At 40.3% G+C, this 22775-nt stretch overlaps 1 protein-coding gene across 1 annotated transcript in view; it reads right to left on the reverse strand.

Annotated features, from left to right (window-relative positions):
* The window catches only part of ush2a (Usher syndrome 2A (autosomal recessive, mild)), a 166524-nt gene that overhangs the window by 125148 nt on the left and 18601 nt on the right, over positions 1 to 22775 (reverse strand). The window contains 17 exon segments of the mRNA XM_086071618.1: positions 653 to 800; positions 876 to 1051; positions 2243 to 2524; positions 4172 to 4319; positions 4423 to 4546; positions 4666 to 4894; positions 4983 to 5141; positions 5262 to 5425; positions 6623 to 6803; positions 6873 to 7010; positions 7081 to 7306; positions 7690 to 7973; positions 11013 to 11220; positions 11385 to 11515; positions 11937 to 12132; positions 20592 to 20685; positions 22324 to 22545. Coding sequence (XP_085927744.1) covers positions 653 to 800; positions 876 to 1051; positions 2243 to 2524; positions 4172 to 4319; positions 4423 to 4546; positions 4666 to 4894; positions 4983 to 5141; positions 5262 to 5425; positions 6623 to 6803; positions 6873 to 7010; positions 7081 to 7306; positions 7690 to 7973; positions 11013 to 11220; positions 11385 to 11515; positions 11937 to 12132; positions 20592 to 20685; positions 22324 to 22545 — 3110 coding nt within the window.

Consider the following 22775-nt stretch of genomic DNA (forward strand, 5'->3'; position numbering starts at 1 on the left):
GTGGAAGGATCAACAGTAAATAAGAGTATGCAGAATGATTCATCTGTGTTTCCTCAGTTTCTGTTAGGTGAGGTGAACGTCACATAGTTTGCTTATTCAGTTAAACTGAACGTAATAAATATGAATTGGTGCGTTGCCATCTTCTTCTCTCTGGGATGTTATTCTGTGATCGTCCAGGTATCTCTTTTCACAGACAACTTTGGGCATGAAAACATTCTATGCCATTATTTGAGTAATAAATAATTTTCCATTCAAGCAGTATTTTTGCTTATGTAATAAAGGGGGGGGGGAGTTATTTTTAGGTTCTTACTCTAGTGCAGGATTCACCGGTCCTCGAGGTCCAGAGTCCTGCAGGTTTTAGATGTTTCCGCCCACCAACACACCTGATACTAAAGATCAGGATCGTTATCCGGCATGCTGATGAGCTGATTATATGAATCAGGATTGTTAGTGGGCGGAAACATCTAAAACTCCGGCAGGACTCCGGACTTCGAGGACCCGAATTGGTGAACACTGCTCTAGTGTTATGAGTGCCAAATATTTTTGGGGTGTCCTCTATGCACTCTATGCTACCATACGAAAGGTCTGTAACTGCATCCATCCATCCACACATCCATAATACTGTATATTGACGAACATGATTAGGTGTTACCTGCTGGTTGGGTCTGACCAGATCTTGCAAGACTGGTAATGCAGCCTTTCTTAGTGCAGAGTGTCACAGTAAATTTGTACACATGGTAAGGCTTCAGCCCTTTTACGATATAAAGAGGCTCGGCTGAGGGTCCAAACCGTTGCAGGATCTGAGAAAACAATTTCATTTATGCAACAGAAGAGAGCTTCACATCATTCGATAAAGGAGAATGTATGACACTAACCTGGCTGACAAACGGAGGAGCATAGGTGTTGTTGGTCTGTTCAGTCAGCAAATTGACATGATATTCTATGACCTGCCCTCTGGCAATCACCCCGTGACCTTCAGAAGTATTCCATGTGACTTTGAGACTGGTGGAGGACACTGCAGTCACATCTGGAGGAGCCATCAACTCTGGAACTAAAAATGTTGTAACATAAGCCCACTTGGTCAGCAGCTTTAGACTTGTTCCGTGCTACTGATACTAGGGTGACACATTCAGTAATAATATGATTTTCGAACATAGCATGTATATTGTAGACACGTTCGTACAGATTCCCTGACACACACCACTCATTTAAATGATGTTATCATATGCTTATTACCCAGACACATAGCTTAGAGTGATGTTGAGGGGAATCGCTTAGTCTTAATGAGCCATATCATCTCTTTGAAATTCAAATACCTTAATGAGTACCCCCCTAAGAAAGCACACATGCACATTGCACACATACACATGCGCATTTTTCATTTCTTCCCTCATTTCCCCCGCTCTCGCTCACATTATGTCTAACAGTCTGTTGTGTTATTTTTAAATAAAAATCAGATTTTATTGCATCTGTTGAAACTGGCTCATTTTTGCCAGTAAGCTTTTACACCGCATGTTCCATTTCATTGCAAGTGTACTGAATTAGAAAATGCTGCCACAGCCAAAAATAGATGATTACTGAATGTTAGGTTAAGAGCTACACTGCAACATGTTTTATTTTTCTATGTTAAAAGGAATAAAATAAGAAAGAAAGAGCAAAATAGCATAAATAAAAAGCAGTTCAGTTATACAGTCACTTAAAACTTCACAACATCCTCACCTGTCCTCTGTATGTGCTCTTATAATAATTTTAATCTTGTAAATTGATTTTTTTTTAAATTATAAATCTCATATTAGAATGTTAGCATTATTTTTATTCCTTTTAAAATTACAAGTTTCGTCTTGTACAAATTAACTTTATTCTCATAATTCTGTTAATTTGTAACTGTAAAATTCAAAAGATTTTTCTTGATTAAAAACAAAAACACCATCCTGGTAATTTTGAGACTAATCTTGTTGCGTGACTACTTTTTAATTTCAGTCAAATGGACAACTTTATTAATAACTAAAATAATGCACATTAAACCTTAAATGAGTCCAATGCAGTTGTATATTCCCCGCGGATATTGAAATGTTACAACAATCACATTTTAATTTCAAAATAATTATATCGATGTTACATGTCAACAACATCTCATTTCTTCTTTTTGCTGCAAATAGAAAACTAAAAACTAAAAAAAAGAATTTGAATGAAAAAGTATGAGGTAAATGAAAATATATAGGGCCAGGAGTCGCGTACAAACCTCCCTCCGTAGTGCGTGCGGTGGTCCACCCTGATGTGACATTTCCTGCCATATTGACGCTAACGACTCTCATCTGATAGGTGGAAAAGGCCTGCAGACCGGCCACAATGGTGCTGCTCTCAGGGGGCAAAGCTGTGCTGCTGTTGATGAGGTGTGCTTGCGACGGGCTGCTTGGATCCAGCCATCCAGCGCTGCCAAATACTCTCTTTTCACCAGTCAAAGTTGACAGGCTGTGAGGCTGCACTGGCCCCCGTAAAAACAGCTCATACCTTGTGATAACTCCTGTGGAGAAAGCAGTTAAAAAGTTATGTGGAGCAGATTAAAAGTGATCCATCGTAAACACACGAGATATAACAACATTGATGGACACGTCACACTTTGCTTTAAAAATTTCTAATATAATTACATAAAAAATAAACATTCACATCATTAGAGACATAATGTAATCTGATGTGATTACCCCCTTCTACAAAAATGTTTTCATCATTATTGATTGATTGATTTGATAATGTAGTATGCATTATAAAAAATGTTTATTTGCATCATCAGGTCCTGGCTTGAACCCGTAACAAGCTTTTAAGAGTCCAGGCCAGGTGTGAAGTAGGTGGGGAGCATGTTGGAAGTAACGTTGCATGAACGTGAACTTTATTTCTCTTCGAAAGCAGCCTGTGGATAACTGCACCGCACCCTGAACCTGTCTAGACACTTTATTGCTGAATACTTAACCATCCCTGACAAAATGACTGGCCCCCCCCTGGCCACGTTTATGTGCTGGTACCTCTTACACCCACAACACTCACTGACATGTGACAAAACTGCTAGATTATCAATCTCACCACAATAACACTTATTACGCCAACAACTCTTCCCAAATGATGTGTACTGTACTGTACTGAGATTACAGTTTCTGAATACCACTCTACTGCCGATTAAATATATAAAGGCATCGTAAAATGAAGAGCATCATGAAGCTTGCTTACTACTAAATGCTGACAAATGCTGACATTGTCAAAGGCCCATAATAGAGGGTCAATATTTGGCACTGTGCAGGCTTTACTGAGAACAGCTTTGCACCCAAAGAATAAACTGCACTTGTCCTATCTCACCTACTCTAATAGGGTTGTTCCAGTAGGAAAATGACAGCGCTATAGTTTAGAATAAGGACACCACACAAATGTGATAATGAAATGAAAGACAGAAGAACAAAATAAGACAATAAGAACACCACGAAAATGTTTAGGGTTAAATCTTAATAAACTGATGACAACCAAAATGAAAGTTGAAGCACTGTTACTAGGTGTGATATATGACAAAGATTAACAGAGAAAGACTGAAAAGACACAGACACATATGGTGTGGAAAACCCTGACTTTGTATGACACTGAGCCTTAGAGCCACCACAAAGCTCTCTGGATTTAGGAAAAGCACTTGGACTTCTGTGTAGTCCTGTTAAACGGAGTGGGTGGGTGCGCCTCGTGTAAGACTTGAGACTTGAGTGACAAACAACCCTGGTCATTCTTAATGAGTATAATGAGCATGTCAACAAGTGAAAAAAACATACAGTAGTAGCAGAACACTGGTACATGAAATTTTACATCAGATTCTATTCCCTTTTTATTTCTGTTTAGATTTGTATGGTAGTTATTTAGGAATTAGGATGTCAGGGCATGAATTAATTGCAACCTACTTCAGACTGTTGTGGATTATACAATTTAATCTTGTTGGTGTGAATGAGACCTGTAGATGTAGTAGATGAAGAACGTTCCACATGCTTTATCATGCCCATCCCAAGCAGGTTCTGCCTCAAGTAAAATACACTTTAAGAGTCTGTCCGTTTATAGAGAGATTGTGTCACCGCTATAGCATCACAACAGTACATGAGGCAGTCGTGAAACTTTACAGTTGTGTAGTTTGTTCAAGATAACTCACCGTTTGGCTGAGCGGGTGGCTCCCATGAAGCAAAGAGGGTGTGAGGTCCAGTGGCAGTGACCTTGGGTGGGGATTGGTTTTGAGGGGGGGCAGCGGCTGTCAGAAGTGACAAAGGTGAAGTGGAAGTGCAGCCTCCAGATGAACATGCCTTACAAGAGAGGAGGAAATATCTCATTTAGTACAAAAATCCTTGATAAAGACATAAAAAATGCTTCTTCTTTTTTTTTTAAAGAAGCAGTTTTTTGACCCACCTCCAGAGTAACAGTGTACTGGGTGAAGGCTTTTAGGCCACTTGCCACTGCTTCAGTTGATAACCCTGTGTAGTGGATGACAGGCTCCGCTCCACTAAAAGATTCTGTGGACAACAGCACAAACCTGTGGAAGACAAAAAACTAAATAACGTTTTCTAAGTCCCTTTCTTCTTATTTAATACCACTATCTTGGACAAAATCATTGGTACATATGCAATACTTTCAGCTCCTGAACTTTCGTACCTCTCCACTGGGCCTGTGTCATTCGGTGGAGCGCTCCAGCTAAGGCTAACACTGGTGGGGCCGGGTCGTCCCACAAGGTTTAAATGTAGCTGGTCCAATGCAGGTGGTGCTCCTAAAGTTTGGTAGAAGGAGGTTGCACTAACTGTCTCACCGGCTACGTTAGTCGTAATTAGCCAGTAGGAATAGTTGGTGTAGGGAGACAAGCTGACGTCTGTGAATGATTCAGAGCCTTAAAAAAGATGACATGAGAAAGGTTGTTAGCGGACTTAAAAAATGACTAGAAATATAGAAAGGTATCTTCCAGTGTGCACACTTACTGAAAGGATATCTGCGCTGTATGCTGTGCACGGGCTGCCAATCCCTTATGAGAGTGTAGTTGAGTATATTTGAGTTTGGGGAGTCAGGCTGATGCCAAGTCAGATTAATGGAAGAAAAGCTGAGAGCAAAAGCTACAGGGGCAGGTTGCTGAGATGGGGCTGCATGGACACAAAAAGAGCATGGGATCAAATGTAATAGACAAGACAATAACCAATGACTGTGACAAACAAAATCCGAAATCTGTGCGCATGTGTGTATGTGTGTCTTGGAATCCAGACCTTTACTGCAGCCATAGACGTTCTCCGCACGTAAGAGGCTTGCTCCATGTTGACACGCATCACATTTGTCCCCAATAACCAGCAGTTTACACTCACACACTCCTAAATCGGAATTACAGGAGCCATTGACACTGCCCAGCACGTCACATGCACATGGTTGGCATCTGGACAAGCAGTGGGAGGATGTTGAACAAGATCAAAGCATATATTATTACTAACTAACTAGAGACATTATATAGGATGTTATGTTAACACACAAAAATATTGTGTGATTTTGACATCAATTACATCATAATGTTTATGGTCATAACAACTTCTTAAAGGGGAAGTCAACCCCCTAAAAAATTCTCAACAATATGTTCTATGCAGCCCCACTAGTCTAAATATGGCATTCTGGTTAATATTGTGTTAGATCTTAGCAGCAAAATCCAGCAGTTTTGATCCATATCAGAAGGTGGCCATTTTGCCACTTGCTGTCAAGTGAAAATTACATCACTGTTGCTCAGGTCTCAGGCAACAACCAATCACAGCTCCGCTTCAGAAAACAGGTGAGCTGTGATTGGTTGTTGCCTGAGCCCTGAGCAACTGTGATGTAATCTTCAGTTGACAGCAAGTGGCAACATGGCTGCCCCTGAGATGGATAAAAACTGCTGGATTTTGCTTCATAACTCATAGTCCACAAGTGTAATATTAATCAGAATGTCATGTTTAGACTAGTGAGGTCACATATAATATTATTGTCGAGAAATGTTTAAGGTTAACTTCCCCTTTAACAACACGATCGATGCATTGTGTCTAGCAGCTGTAGTTTGATATTAAAATAAAAATATATATATTAAAAAAAATGATGGTAAAAACAAAACAACGTGGCGGCTAATGGCTCTACAGACATTAAAATAAACCCCTTAAATATCACATCATATGTTTTTTGTACTTCATTGTCCATTTTGACAGACCAGCTACACCGCAATTGATTGTGTGAGTGAAAAGTGTTCCCTTGAACACCATCTACTCCCAACATCAATAACTGTGAAAGTGGCTTCACAAAACTGGACCGTGTCAGTGTGTGATTGCATGTGTGACCAACGGTATGCAGTATGTGTCTAGGTCACCAGTGTAGTGTTACCTTCACTGTGGCAAGACAGTGGGTGATCATCAGGTCAACCACCTCACACTTTCACACTCATATACACATTCACAATCATCTGCTAGTTGAGAGTGTTTTGTTCGCACTCACTTATGGACAGCCCACCATAGAAAGAGTGACACGTCATATGTTATTATTACTATGCTTGCTCTGTGAAAAGCCACAATCTGAAAACCATAAATCCAGAATGTGTTTCTTAGTGTATCAATGCTACCTTCCCAATCCAGGGTTGAATCCAAAGAAGGTCTCCTGACAGTGATCACAGCGTCGCCCTCCCACCGAGGGATGGGAACACAAACACTGGCCAGTTTGGCTTTCACACTTGCGTTTTACTGCCCCCATGGGATGGCAGTCACACCCCACGCACATACTCTGGTCTGAAAAAAGGTAGAAACCTGAAGAGAGACAGAAAATAACATTATAGATTGAAAACAAAGACTGAGGCATCCATTTAGCACACGCACCTGGTCGGCATGTGCTGCAGTCTTTTCCATAGCGTGTTGGCGTGCACACACACTGGCCTGTCGTGCTATCACACACTGAGCCTGCCACTGTTCCTCTTGGGTCACATGTACACGGCGCACAGCCCTGCAATGACGCATCTGATAGGACACAGTGACACAATATTCAGTAAATAATTTCCCTTTCACTTGCAAAGCTGGCTTTTCTTACTATGGATATCTGAACTTGTGTTGAAGTAGTTGGGGGCACAGTTGGTACACTGCATCCCCTCCACCCCCTCTCTGCACGGGCACTGTCCAGTCTGCAAATTACATATCCCCTTTGGCACGGTGCCGTTGATGTCACATGCACACGGCAGACAGCCGAGGGAGTTTCGGCGCTCCAAGGTGTGGTAACCGTGACGACAAGAGTCACAAAGATGGCCTTCCACATGTTCCTAAAAGGAGAGAACCAAATGAAAGATGAAATCGCATGCAAACGCGGTAGCAACATGTCAAACTGTGTGGCAACAATAACACAATGATAAGCCTGTTTATAGTCTTATCTCCTATCCTGCTGACTGTGAAAGTGTTTCAGGCTATTTGTTATGTTGAGGCTGATCAGATACCAGTCGAGAGCCTGGACATATGCTGGTGGGAACGAAACAAAAAAAAAAAAATTAAAAATAACTTTCTTTGTTCTAAAGTCAACATTTTTCTAACAGTAGCCCAATTTAGATAAATCAGTGCCCAGCTGTGACTTTTTGATTGTTCAACGTGGTGATTTTAGCAACACCGTGTGATATAATTAATAATGAACAATGAAAACATGTTGACTTGCCTTGCACACACATTGACCTGTGTGAGGATCACAGTCTGTCCCAGCTACTGTTCCTTCTTTTGAGCAGTTGCAGGGGGTGCAGTTTCCCTCCAACCTCAAACCAGTCAAACCACGGCCACATGAATCACAGCGCTGCCCTCCCACCCCGGGCTTACACTCACACTGGCCCCCCTCAGGCTCACAGAACGGGCTGAGGGATCCCGAAGGGTCACAATTACACGGGACGCAGCCGCCCGAGTGGGACAGGTTCCAATAACCAAATTCACAACGATCACAGGAGAGACCTGTGAGGAGAGCAGAAAAAAGGAGCAACATGATGACAGCAGCACTAACTATAAAATAGACATTATAAATGGTACGAGTGCCATTTGGGGGGAAAAAAAGGAGTTGAGTCGCTCTCTGATTTGAATCACTTGTGTATGCATATATCAGGGTAAGTGTGAGAGCAAGAGAAATGGTGGTTGAGTGTATAAAACTGCCATCATTAGGGCCGGGCCCTCTACATATGATGGATCACTTACCTAAGGCCAAACACTTAATTTCACTGAGCAGGAAAATAAATAAATTAAGGAACTACAAAGAATGGAGGGGGAAAAGGCAAGGTGATGGAGGGAAACAGAGATGGATGGAGGCACCTAAAAATACACTCAGTTATGATCTACCACCATTTTTGTGTTGAAACGAAAAGAGGGGAGGTCCTTTTGACATGTCAAGAAGCAACCTGCAGTATTCATGTGCCAACACTTATGCTAAATACAGAAAACATGTTTTCTCTAAATCTAGATAAAAGTATACTTGATAATGAAATGTTGCCTACTAATAATTGGACCAAAGTAATTAATTGGTACAACAAACTTATACTGAAATGCCAAAAGATAAATGACTCAACTAACTCAACCAAATGATCAAAAACATGAATCTTCATTTTGTTTTTACTAAGAGCATTTATTTTGGTTGTTTTTAAAACAGACATGCATGCCTTTTATCAAACAATATAGTGTATATAACACTGTCAAAATCATTAACATGATATAAAGCGTCGACACAGCTTTCATCATTTTAAAGTCTTCCAAATATATGTTTTTTTGATTGTTTAAATGAACACTTAATAACAGAGGACTGAATCATACCGGAAGAGGTTTTAGCGCAGCAATATAACTGGGCTAGTTAAAGTGTGATATGTTGTATGAGTGAGCAGGGCTTATTTGAATATGCCATACGTATTCCATGACAGGCAATCTGTCCCTAAATGGATGCCTGGGGGCAACACAGTCCCCACAGCCGTTTATGAAGGAGCCTGTATTCATATGTAGTGGGTATGAATGTGTACGTGTGTGCGCAGTGTATATTAGAGCAATTGCACAGGGCCGCGCGTGTGTGTCCTGTTCTGCTAAGTGTGTGGCAGACACTTGGCATTACCCCCAGTGCTCCCACTTTAATGACTTTATAGATATGAGTATTTCTCAACATAGATCATATTTCATACTAACAGCCACACTAAAAAACTGTGACTATGAGTATGTGCGTGGTGGTAATGTAAAGAACTGTATCATGATATACTGCACGGCACCAGACCTTCACAATAAAATGACAATATAATTACAGAATTTAAGACTACAATCTTATATCACAAAACCATTAAGTCGTGTCCATGGATCCTATGTTGGCATTATTTTCAAGTATTTTACAAGTGAAGACTGGAGCAGCAACAAATGGCAGAAGATACAGAAAAGTAAGAGGAGTTTGAAGTAGAACATGAGAAAATTATATGTAAAAAAATAAGAAAATAAAGGCAAATCTTGGCAGTATAAAATAAAAATATATGCATACATTTTTATATAGCGCTTGACTTCATTAGTGTTGCAGATGAGTTGGAGCCTAGACAGACAACCATTCACACTCACATTAATAGTTAAGCACAATTTAGAGTCTTCAATTGAGCGAACATGCATGCTTTGAAAACACAAATCACACATAGGGAGAACACGAAAACAAAGGTCTTGAGCTAAGATTCGAACCTGTGAGCTTAAGATTGTGAGGCAAACAGGCTAACCACTACTCTATAGCGCCCATTTTTTCTGGGTGTGTGTATTTTGAGGATATGACCCAGCCCTTTATCAGTAGCCAGCTGGTTAACAGGCTCATGCATCACTATTTCAAACACTATTATGTACACACTGCACCCTGGCACCACGCTAAGAGAGTGTGTGTCTGAATGCGTGCCCGCCTGTACACATTCCAGTGGCGTCCCTCTGAAGCGCGCCTGCCATCGCACCGCTCAAAGTATCAGCTTGGCGGTAATAAATTGCCATAATCAAATCTCATTTCTGAAAAATACCTGTGGGAGCGAGCAAACAAACAAGTACAGAAGAAAGGGAAGGAGAGGTCTTGTAAGCGGGGGAGGGGGGGTAAATACAAGGGGCTGCAGCAGTTTGTTTTAATCAACTTGGCATTGAATTAGAGAATTAAATAGCAGCTTAGTCCTTGATGGAATGCATTCACACCCACGAAAAGAAAACTCACAGAAAAAGGATACAGCTCGGCAAAAACAAAATTGCATAAACACATCCGCTTGCGCCCCCTTTCACATATACTTTAACGGACATTACACACATTAACAACTTTGAACAAACACGCACGCGCGCACGCACACACACACACACACACACACACACACACACCCACACACACACACACACACACACACACACACACACACACACACACACAAGCGAGGGGCCCTTGATAGCGAGGCTTAGCAATAACCACGATGCGTTGAGTTGAGGAGCGCTGGCCAGTTTTGCATTTCATACAAGCGTGCTCTTCAAAGACACACAGGGGAGAGAGTGAAACCATTTATCACAAAGAGACGCACAACGGCTGCAAGCACCGCCAGCGGAAAAGCCTGTTTATTTTGGCTGGCATAACACTTTGGGCTATGGATGTGTGTGTTTATGAAAGGGTGTACACACATGCCTATTTTGAGGGCACACACAGTTTATGCACTTTCGCCTGCTTAAGCATGCAGGGCAATGACGGAGCAGATGATGTATCAATTGACATTTCAATACTTAGCGTTGGACAATTCGGAATTGACCAAAGTTTATGCATTAATTTCTATGTTGTCTATGCTATTGTTCTCATGAGGGCATTGTGGAGCCCATCCCAGCTAATTTGGGGCGAGAGGCAGGGACCACTCTGGATTGGTCACCGGTCAATCTCAGGGCACATATAGACAACCTTTCACACTTATTGACAATTTATATATTTTCTTGTTTAACTACCCAGGTGTACCTAATGTCATGGCTGATGAGCAAATGTACCTGTCACATGAGATTTGCACTGACACTGCCCTGTATGCTGGTTGCAACTGCCAACACTTCCTGTGGAGGAGCTGACAGTCCCCGTGTCACTGCAGTTACAGCGAGTGCAGCCTTCTGGATTGGCAGCTTGGAGGCCGTACCAGCCAGGCGAGCAGTCCGCGCAGCGTTGCCCCTCCACAGCTGCCTTACACAGACACTGGCCTCCAACCTGGAGGTGTGAAATCCAGGAGGTGTTGTTGGTGAAGGGAAGTAATGGCAGAATGGCACAAAAAAACAAAACACATATTGATTCAACTTCAACTGCTATTCCAAAACAAATTACATTTTCCGTCAGGACAAGTGAAACTGTCACTTGTCAAATAAATGTGTTACCTGGAAACACTCAGCGCTGCCATTGACAGTTCCAGCAGTGTGACATTCACAGGGCTGGCACACATGGACTGAAGCGGGATCTGACTGCTCCAGTCTGAAAAAGCCACTTATACAGAGCTCACAGTTCCTACCTAATCAAGACAGGGACAAAAGTGTGTAAAAAGCACAAAGCCAGAAATCAAGGGACTTGCTAGAAACCATTTAGAAATAAAGAGAGCCACTAAGTCTATAAACCATTTATGTTTCAACTTCATTTGTCTCAGTAGTGGTAAAAGTGACTTTGCGGTGGGAAAAAATAGAGGACTGACAGGTACAAAAAGCCCAATAAAGAAGCAGGTTGAAAAAAGGTCCTTGGCACTTCCAATAATGTGTACAATAACTACAAAGTACAACCACTTAAAACATGTCATATCCAAAGGATGAATCACATAAAAGCTAAGACCTGTCATCTACTTCCACCCTTTTCCACATTGGTACTGTAACAAATATATTTATATTTTCAACAAATGGCTTAAAACAAGTTCTGGGGGATGTGGTTAATTAATACAGTACCCATTGTATTATGCATGCAGTTGTCACAGACTCCTCCTCCTCCCAGATATTGTTCTGCTGGTTGGTCATCAGCTCGGGCATCGTAGTGACAGGAGTGGGCGTGGCCGTGGCACTGGCACGGCCGACAATTCATTGGCTGGAGTTGATCACCTGACCGGAAGGGTTTGTCATTGTAGAGGGATGCGCAATGCTGGCACTGCAGAGAATGTATAGTAATCATGAATACATGCATTTAACAATCAAAATATAAAAAAGCCTGCCCCCCTTTTTTTTCAATTGTATATTGGTAATTCAAAACCATGGCCAAAAGATTTAGTCAAATTAGTCTTCATATACCACCAAAATGGATGTGAAATTGAATTAAAACATCCTTTATGTGAGTCAGGTGCAGATTGTGAACTTTCATTTAAGAACATAACACTTAAGGAATAATCATTTAAAGCCATTTGTAGAGGACCATCAATTTCAGGGGCTCGAAAGTAGTTGGACAAAGCGTGTTAATTTATAAAGCATATTGAGCTACATTTATTTTACAGTCGCGCAATCCTGACAACAATTAGTTAATTGCTACAAGTGCCGTCGTTTTAGGACTATTCTGAAGGATTTTGAATAAATCAGCCCACATTCGATGAATGATTTTGTCAAAGCATGGGCCACACACGAGCAGCATGAAATAAAACATTGTGTTAATGACAAAGGCCTTTTCTCATTGTGCATAAAAAAACTGTCCCATGACATACAGTTCATTTTAAAGAACAAAGAATGAATGAGACACAATACGAGAGGAGGAAAATGAAGACAAAAATCAGCGGCCCTTGTTAATCAAAATAGAAAGCGCGAGAGAAGAATACACAACTGAACAGATAACCATGAGATATTATATACTTTATAATAGGAAGACATGCATTTACACACAAATCAACTCATTCACAGTACAGGGAAATCTGAACACTAATGAGGAATGACTTGTAACAGCCAGCGTTCTCTCACAGGCATACTTTCATGTCAAAATAAACATAGCAAAGTGTGTGTGTGGAGCACAGGGTGGGGGTGTGTAAAATAAAAAATGCATTTTTCTGTAGCAAGGTTCAGCAGCAGAGGCGAGAAACAGCAAGTACAAGGCCTTTGATTTTGTTCAGCAGTCAGTACAAATTATGGTGGACAAGGGGGGCATCAAATGGGGGGATTAAAAATGTATTAAAAAACACAGGAGTTCCTTCCTTATGTGACACATGCAGACCTGCACTGGGCCTATTAGGTGTGACATACAGAGGATGATGAACTGTGGGAGGAAAGAAAGAAGAGGGAAATGGGGGTAGGGTGGGCCCCCATTATGTGTAATGGGGCTGGAGGAAAATGGTGTGAACAGAAATGAGGTAAATAAATACCTTTGCATTCTGTTAAATAGATGAGGCAAGAAAGTGGGAGAATTCATTGGTAATAAAGACAACAAGAATTTCAGTAAAATAGAAAGAAGAAGGAGGACACTAAGAAGACAAGCATACAAGGAGATGTGACGAAGGGCAATGGTGGCGGTGGCAAAGGTCAAGCAAAAGTCATTTGATGACATGTATGCCAGCTTGGACAGTAAAGAAGGAAAGCAAGTTATTTACAGGTTGGGTAGACAGAGAGATAGTGGAAAGGATGTGCAGCTGGTTAAGGTGATTAAGGATACAGATAGAAATGGGACGACCGATGCCAGTAATGTGCTGGATAGATGGAAATAATACTTTTAGGAGTTGATGACAATGAGAAAGAAGGAAGAGTGGAAGAAGTTAAAGGTGGACCAGGAATTAACAATGATTAGTAATGTAGAAGTTAAAAATAATGGAAAAGGGTGAAAAATGGAAAGGCGGTTGGTGCTGATGACATACCCATGGAGTTAGTTGTCAAAATTTTGACCAGGTTGTTCAATAGAATTGTAGTAGTTGAAAAGATGTCTGATGGATGGAGAAAAAGTGTGCTGGTGTCCATTTTTAAGAACAAGGGTGATGTGCAGACTTGTGGTAAATGTAGAGGAATAAAGTGGACCAGCTACAGGGATCAGTTCTAAGCCTCTTCCTTTTTGCAACCTAAGATGATTGATAGAAGATGGAGATCTTAAAGGGACAGTAACATAAAAAATAAACTTTTTGGAGCTCCTAGCCATGTTAAAATGCTAATTCCTCACCAAAAACATCACTGAAGTGGTGTTTTCCTCCATTCGCCCCTCTATGAGAAATTCTACGTCATTCTACTTTCCAAGCACCAGCCCCTCCCAACCGGAGAAAACGAGCGGGTGCTCACTGTATGATGTCATTAGGTCCGGAATGACAATTGGCCATCTTAAAATTCCAGGTTCTGGCTGGCACTTGTGTAGACTACAAGTAGAAGTTTTGCACTGTTGAACCTAACTGAACAAGTGGTGAAGTGGTTAGCATGCTTGCCCTGTTAGCAGCAGATCTGCAGTTCGCGATCCACTCAAAGTTTTTGTTTTTTTCCCTTCTTCTTCCTTCTCCACGATTTCTTGCGGCAAAGAGCCGTGTTGTTTCAAATGTTTATTGAAGAATTGATGGCTTAAGTGGCTATTCGGAGGAGTGCTCAAACAAAGAGCTTCAACAGCAGGCTGCAGCCGGCTCACTGGGGGCGTGGCAACCACACGGGGAGAGGCGGGGTTTTAACTGAACCGGGTGTTTTACTTCCGCTTTAAAAAAAGAACCATCAAAAAATCGCCATGTGTCAAAGGTAAGATTTAATCATTTTATGCCTATAGTTTACTGCGGAAGGGCTTAAAATACCGTGATGTAATCCCTTTAATACATTTTGGACAGTTGTATTCATGTGTTGGGGGAGTGAGGCGAGATTGGATCAGTTTGGTAAGAGAGAAGACCTTAAAAAAAACAGAGACTGCGAGCTAGGCCCTCTCTTTGGCCCAACATTAATGATGGCGACCAGATAAATGGAGGGAAATTCCACAGAGATGGTCCAAAATCTTGTAAAACAAAAGGTGTTAAAATGGGGAGACAAACTCCATACACTGTATTAAATAAATATTTTTGTTGTTTCTGTCGCAATTAATTCATTCATGTCACATGAAGCATGTAAGAAGAAACAAGCTGTTTGCATGTCTGTATTTTTTGTTCAGATGGTTGTTCCCTTGGGGGTGATTATTAACAAAATCATATAAGGCAGCAGGATATTCTCTGGAGACTAAGCGCAAAAGGATACAACAACGCGGTAGACAAAGCCTTTCAAGACCCTCCTATGCAGACACTAGGAACTCCTGCAGGTCTTCCCGCTTGCTCCTGTCTGTGCAGTCGTCACAACACAATCTGCCACTGTTTTATTCATGCCCAAATCTATTCAACTTGGCCATCTCAATGTCCTAAAACTGCATCAAAGTGAATCCAAGTACTTTCCTCTCTGCACTTTGAATAGACAGCTCTCGTTGTAGCTTTCTTTTCTCGGTGTCATCCACTGGGAAGGAGTTCAAGAGCAAGATGAAGCCAGTTTACAAGACTCTCCCATATACATCCTTTCCTTATCATGCCCCTTTCGTCTCCTCAACCTGAGTACACCCATCTTCCCACCCGCCTTTCTCAAGTCTTTTTGCTCATTTTCCCACCTCTTTCCTTAGTGCAGACTTCCCCCTCATCTCTGGCGTCCCCCAACAACTTGTTCTCATAGCTACATGGAGTATGTGAGCAGGAAATATTACCATAGCAAATGAAAAGCGAGGAGGATTTTTCCCCCCCTTTCTTTTTATTCAATGTTGCATTACCCTCCCTCTCTCGCAGCCTGCTAATTAGTCGAGGGATTGGTGTTTGGGAGTTAAAAGTGCACGTTTATTCTCTTCTTCATATCAAAAGATTTTGATGGCGCTCTGTTTTCTGCAAACAGTATAGGTGACAAAGAAGTACCACAATTTTAAGTTTGTATGGTATCGATTCTCATTTGTCTTAAGACAGCCCAATGTAATGTGTCTACAAATAACCTGAGGTTCAGATTTTACTATATCTTTGCAAAATTACACATTCTTACATGACTGATTGAAAATGGACAATATTACAGAAATACCTTATTCTATTTTATTGTTTAAAAAAATATCTATATGAAGTTATGACTATTGATAAATTATATGACTTCATAATGTACACTTGAAAAATGTAACTGTTCTAATTAATTGGTTGAGTCACATACAATAAGGACGTTGGTTCTTTTTTTTTATCATCAGTGGAATGGAGGCAAAAACAAAACCTTCTCTATTGAATGTACAACAACAGTTGTTTTGATTATAATGCCACAGGGGCATTATCTTATTACTGAGGTTGGAGTTTATAGTGAAATAGAACTGCAATGTGTCATACTTGTGGTTTATTATATATGTTTGGTTAACATATTTAACTATATAAGAGGAAGAAAACCATTAGATGCACGTCAATAAGCGCCTTATTTTTAACAGCTCATGCAGCTCATGCTATACAACAGTTTTTTATTACACACTTTTATTCTAATTTGTTTTGCAAACTATCTGCATCCTGCTTTACCCACTACACATAATTCCCCTCCTGGGGATCAATAAAGGATTATCTAATCTAATCTTATTGGATGTCTTTAGACCAAGCAGATGTATCTAATGCAGAAGAGGTCATTGATTCTAAGGTTGTGTTGACTACAAAGCTGGATAGCAATATACCATCTGCTGCATAAATGTTGGCTAAAATCAATTTTAGAAAACCTTATTTTTATGTTACATATCAACTTATTTGAAAAGTTCATTTCATGCAGATAAAAGATTACAGTTAAGCCAAAATGTAGGAAAGGAAAATATACAGTAAATCGTATTTTCCCTGTGAATGTTCCGTAAAAACCTGCTGAGTGAGAAGCCTGCTCTAATGGATGTGTGGACATTTAGATGGCCTGTCACAAGCAACTGTCCATGTGCGTGTGTGTGTGTGTGTTTGTGTGTGTATGCACGCAGGAGCATGTGCAGGCGCAGCATCGGTGTGCGATAATCTGCTGGGGCAACTCATCTTATCCTAAAAGCCATGACCAATTTCACGCTCCCACTGGAAAGGTCGTGCCCCAAGAGTGTGTGTGTATGTGCGTGTGTGTTTGTGTGCACACGCTCATCTTGTGTGTATCTAAAGTTAACCCGGTGAACCCCTGCCTAGGTGCAAATCTGCTGTTGAAGCAGATGTTTACAGCAGAGATGCTGGGCAGCCCTTCTTAACGTCACTGCCTATCAATATCCATCACACATAGATGCAAACGCATACAGAAAAGTGGCAAGTTAAACTAAACACAACACATAGAAATGTCAGCCATGTTAATACAGCCATATTAGTTTACTAACACCTATACTTTTGCTCTTGTGGTGCTCTCTGAAAATGTTCATAGTGAAAAGCATCAATCAGATCTGCATAAGGTGCAAAACGTGGCTTTTAAAAATGGCGCCCTCCCCAACACGTTTACACCTGTTGCCAACAGTGTGTGTAATCGGAGTGAACATGCAATTCAAGCACTCCCTATTTGGCATCTTGGTTAATCAAGCCCACAGCATAGTATGGTATGGCGCGATATGAAATACAATACATGATATAGTTTTCAGATGTGACTGAATCCATCAGATGCGGAGGGACAGAATGACAGATTAAGTGTGACTCAGAGTGCTCATAAGAAAGCATCAAAAGACACAGTGAGGAAGAAGGGGGTGCATGTTTGAGTGTGTTTGAGCTTCTGCGAGTTATAAGTGTATGTCTTCCGAGGCCCCCGTTGATCATCTTGACACATGTCTGAGCATTTCTGTCACTTTAATGTCACTGTGGAAATTCTGCAGATTAGTTGAACATCCGTCATAGTGCGGGGCCAATTCAAGTCAACAGAACACATGCAATATTAAACGCTAATATTCCCCACAGCCTTTTATTACGGAGGTAGAAGAAAGGTCTTGAATATTCACTGTGAGGGATGACGCGCAGAGGCTTTGGGAGAAACATGCACAGGGACACGCACGCACGCATGCACGCATACAGACAGACCTGTGTGTGTGTATGTTTGAACGCTAGAGTCTTTCACCAAAACCTCCAGTGAAAGAAATGTACATGGTACAATAAAGCAGATCTAAATTGCAGAATTTTAGGTAGAAATCAGAAAGACTCTAGGATGGTCATGATTATTAATCAATGGGCATTTTTTTGTCTTCTTAATCTTACCAAAAAAACCGATCTAGTATCTTCTGCCATTAATAGATACAGTATGTTAAGAATTTAAGAATAAATGTCTGCAAAAATAAACAATGTTAACAATTCATTGAAGGACATTTCTTGATTATGACCCAAACAAATTCACACCTGGGACGGCAAAAAGACGGATTAAAATGAATAAAATGCATACAAAGAGGCAATGTGAATTGAGGAGTGCTGAAGAAAAAGTGCAGTGAAATAGAGCAAAAGAAAAACTGAGAGAAAGACATCTGATTAGAGATGCATGCTGAGGGAATGTCATTGTTCTAGTCGATTTAAGACATTATTTCAACTGAGACCCAGGAGAGACAGAGCAGTCGACAACGGATGGTGGTGGTAAAAGAGATAACAAGGGTGGAAAAGAGAAATAGAAGCAGAGATTTTTCATGCGTATTAGTCAGGATGACAAAACGTAATTGACAATGTCTTATTAAGTGTGCGCCTTATGTGACAAATTACATTTTTGTCTGCAGTCACAATATGGCAAGGTTTGAAGGATAAAAGCAAGGTTTGACGTTTGGTTAGCATCAAAAGCCAACCAACACACAAGGCAGGCATTGCTCAGGTGAGGCGGTGCAGGCGTACAGAACTTTTTTTTTTTTTTTTACTGCAGAGTTAAAAAACTAAATCTAAAATTCAAAAAACAAATTTGTTAACTATTTTTATGTTTACTAAACTAACTAAAACTAACTATGATTATTGCGAAAATGTCCTTAGTTTTCGTCTTTGGTAATTACTTTAATACATAAGCCTTTGGGGATGATTTTTAATGTGATTTTAAGTATATTTATTTCAATATTAACTGGAATAAGGACGTTTGAAAGTGTGTCACACAGAAGTGATGTCATCTAACAGCAGTCAATCAAAAAGCACCTTCAGATGATGACGCTCCGAGGCGACAAATTTGCCTGCCTGACTTTTGGCTTCAATGGCTCGGCTCGCCTGCTTTTCCATTTAACTCAGCCGAAATGCAATGTTAGGTACAAAATGCGTTACTTTTTTCATTTTACCATGGCGTTTATTAAATATTGCGCACAAGTAATACAATTTTCTTTTTTTTATGAAAACTAATACTGAAAATAATGAAAACTAAGCTTCTTTTTTTTTTTAAATACCTAAAAACTAACAGAACCACCCTGTAAACTAATTAAAACTAACTAAATTTAAAAAACAAAACTCAAAACGAAATAAAAACTAACTATAATGAAAATTCCAACACTATAATAACCCTGCTGCTGACCAGAGAAGGGTGCCCAAGTCCAGTCCTCGAGAGCCCCTATCCAGCCTGTTTCCACGTTTCTCTCCACCAACACACCTGGCTTATTATCAAGGTCGTTATCAGGTTTCTGCAAAGCTTGCTGATGAGCTGATCATTGGATTCAGCTGCGTTGAAGGAGACATGGAAAACAGGCTGGATAGTGGTTCTCAAGGACCGGACTTGGGCACCTCTGAACTATAGGGTGTGTCAGAAAAGTTCCAGGAGTAGGACTTAAGTCACAAAAGATGGATTACAAACCCAAATTGCCAGATTTCCCCTTCAATGTAATCACTCTGGAGTATATATGGTACATTTGAACTCAGCTCTCTGCAGTCATTTAAAAAAAAAATCCACATTATTTTATATTCAATGCAAATCCTGTGTTTGGGTCACCAAGCAATGATCAGAGTCGATAATGATGAAACCAAAAGAGATTCGGACGTTGACGTCAGACATCCCAAAATGGGCGTACAAGTCATGGATCTTGGTGTACAACCCGGAGACCCAACGCCAGAGCCATCAGTAGAAGACTCGGATGTTGCCAGGCCGAAGAGACCAAGCTGGTAGTTGAGGTCTAAAGTCATGTTGATGGCATTCTTCAATGTGAGGAGCATTGTTCTTACCAAAGTGCCAGACAATCAACCAGCAGGTCTATGAAGAGAGCCTACAGTGTTTGCTTTGTTCAGTTGGCAAGATTAGGTGAAAGATGTGGGTGCACAATTTGTAACTACTGAATCATGACAACTTACTCACTTACAAATGCTCTGAACATCTGAAAATAATTTAAATGAGTCTGTCATTGCGCGTTGGCCTATTGTATTTTTGACCTAAAACATCTATGACGCAACCCTGTGAGTGATGAAAAATATCATTGTGAAGCCAGTTACGGTTCTGATATGAAAAAACAGCACACAGATTCATATCACTTAGCACTAATGGCAATTATCATTATATGTACTGTACATGGATTCGCTAAACTGAGTCACACTAATACAACAACAGGGTTTCCCCCAGTGCTTCAAAGGCCTGACAAGCCTCTAAGCTTTTCTTGCCATCCTAAGCGTCTAATAATAAAGAGATGCTGTATTTGTTGTTATACACAGTGTACCGACTGTGACTGCATTCACTTTGTCAAACATTTCCTATTTTAGAATTAAAATGTTTGCTACTCACATTGTTTCCCTCAGTGTGGCTTGCAGGCAGACACAGGCAGCGGTAGGGGGACATACTGGTATCGCAGTGATCCGCATGGCCATGACACTCACATCTGGTTCCATGGCAGAAAGTGCAAGAAATATGAGATGGGTACTATACTGTACAACATTGCACAAACAATAACAATTCTTACAGTAATAACCAAGCAAATAGATGAGACGCTTTTCCTGCTTCAAAGTTTAGGCTTTGACCAGTACGTTCATGGAATGATAGAAGGGCCATTAGGAAGCTCCCATTCAACATTTATAAATGTCATGGTGGAAATGATCAGAGCAACATAACATGCAGCAGACAACCATCTCGCTCTCTTTCACACACGTACAGCCATACGAGACAGCCCTTTAATTATTCATTCAGACATTCAGATGATTTTCTTTCTTTTATTCGTTTTTCTGTGTATCCTTTCACCTCCTGCTCTTTCTGTGCCATTTTTTTGTTCTCCAGTGGTTGGATTAATGAAATGTGATGCACATTAGCACACAGGGGCTTTTCCATTCATAATTAACAAGTGTTTGCAGAAAGTGGCATTGTTATGATGCAGCCGACTGACTGCCCCTGAGATGTACAGCATTTGGGATTGTTATTTTATTACACAAAATCTACAGCCTCATACTTGTCTGCACCTAAAATTAATGGCTTAATTTTTTCTCTGTGAATGACATGATTATGACTACATAAACAGCAAAAATACACATATTAGAATTCCAACTTTAAATTACAAGAAAACAAGCAGGCGACAGTTGTTAGACAATAGATAGGAAGAGAGGCAAATTATTTAAAACAGTTGAATGCTGCTTTTTTTTTTTTTTACTAATAAAGCATCTATGGTCAACTATCACTCAATGGTTTTTCTATGACCAGGAAATGTCATAAAAATGCATGTACCACTTTCACATTAGCTTCCTTGCAGAACACTATTGCACTATCTACTGTGTGTATATATACATCCCGAATTTACATAATATTGTTTTCCATTAGGATTTTTTCCCCCTAAACTTTCTCACAAAATGACCACTTCCACGGTTGATGAAAATGGAATGGGGGGCATTAAGAAGACGCAAAGACGAAATGCTACTTACTAAAAAGTAACAAGCTACTAATTAAAATAGCTAAGTAGGAATAGAAGGACAGTAAGAAATGATTGCCTCCTGTATAATCCTATAATTACCAGTCATAAAAATGGATGCTGTCTGTCTAATAGAAAAATGTATTTAAAGTAACTCTCAAAGCTCTTATTAAACTCAGCATTGGATGGCTATTCTTTCTAATGCCCAAATGTGTTCATAAAGCTGTTGAAAAATACTACCATATCAAATTTACTGAAGTTCCTCACATACAAGATCAGGAAGGATACTACAGTATAATGATTGATAATTGAGAATTATCATTCAGTACATTCACACCACACTCAAAAATGTAACCAAAGGAACCACCACGTTTCAGGTCATATGTTAAAATGATACATCTTTTCAAACTCAAATAATCTATAAAGCATTTAATTTTGAAGAGTATTTTTTTAAGATAAGTTTGAAATTATATTAAGTGTTTGAGGACTATTGTTGTGCATTTACGTTTTAAACTATCTATAAAGACGATTCTAAATATTTAACTACTTCTTTTCCCCCCCTTTTGGTGGCAAGGCTCAGTTGGCATCCCCCGCAAATATTTTGATTCAATATATGTAACCCACCTGCCACTGATAGTGATTTCTTTGATGGAATAGTGTCTGTGTTGTTGGTCCACCCCGGCTGCTCTGGTGTGGTATTGTCCTCTTAGATGTATCCGCACCTGTGTGGCATGGACCATCTTCTGAAGGGCGGGTGTTTTGTAGAAGTCATTATAGCCTGGCCTCATATTTGGCTCTGGGCTCAGCAGGCTGATCGTGATGTTCCCGCCGGAGTAGTGCATTTCACTGGAATGTATTTAAAAATGCCATAATTGCCAAAAACACACTGAAAGCTGTCAACTATAAATACTAAACTTTATAAAACACGTCCTTCTGCTTCAGGTGAACTCTTCATCTGCTATCTATAAAACAATACATTTTTATCTTTACATGCAAACAAGACGTAAAAAGGGATGCCCTGGAGCAGAGCATGTCATGATGATCAGAAAACACTTAAAAGAATGTGCTTGCATTCA

The sequence above is a fragment of the Leptonotus elevatus genome, chromosome 3 (genome assembly GCF_054856555.1).
Source record: "Leptonotus elevatus isolate MCC_2025b chromosome 3, RoL_Lele_1.0, whole genome shotgun sequence".
Taxonomy (NCBI): domain Eukaryota; kingdom Metazoa; phylum Chordata; class Actinopteri; order Syngnathiformes; family Syngnathidae; genus Leptonotus; species Leptonotus elevatus.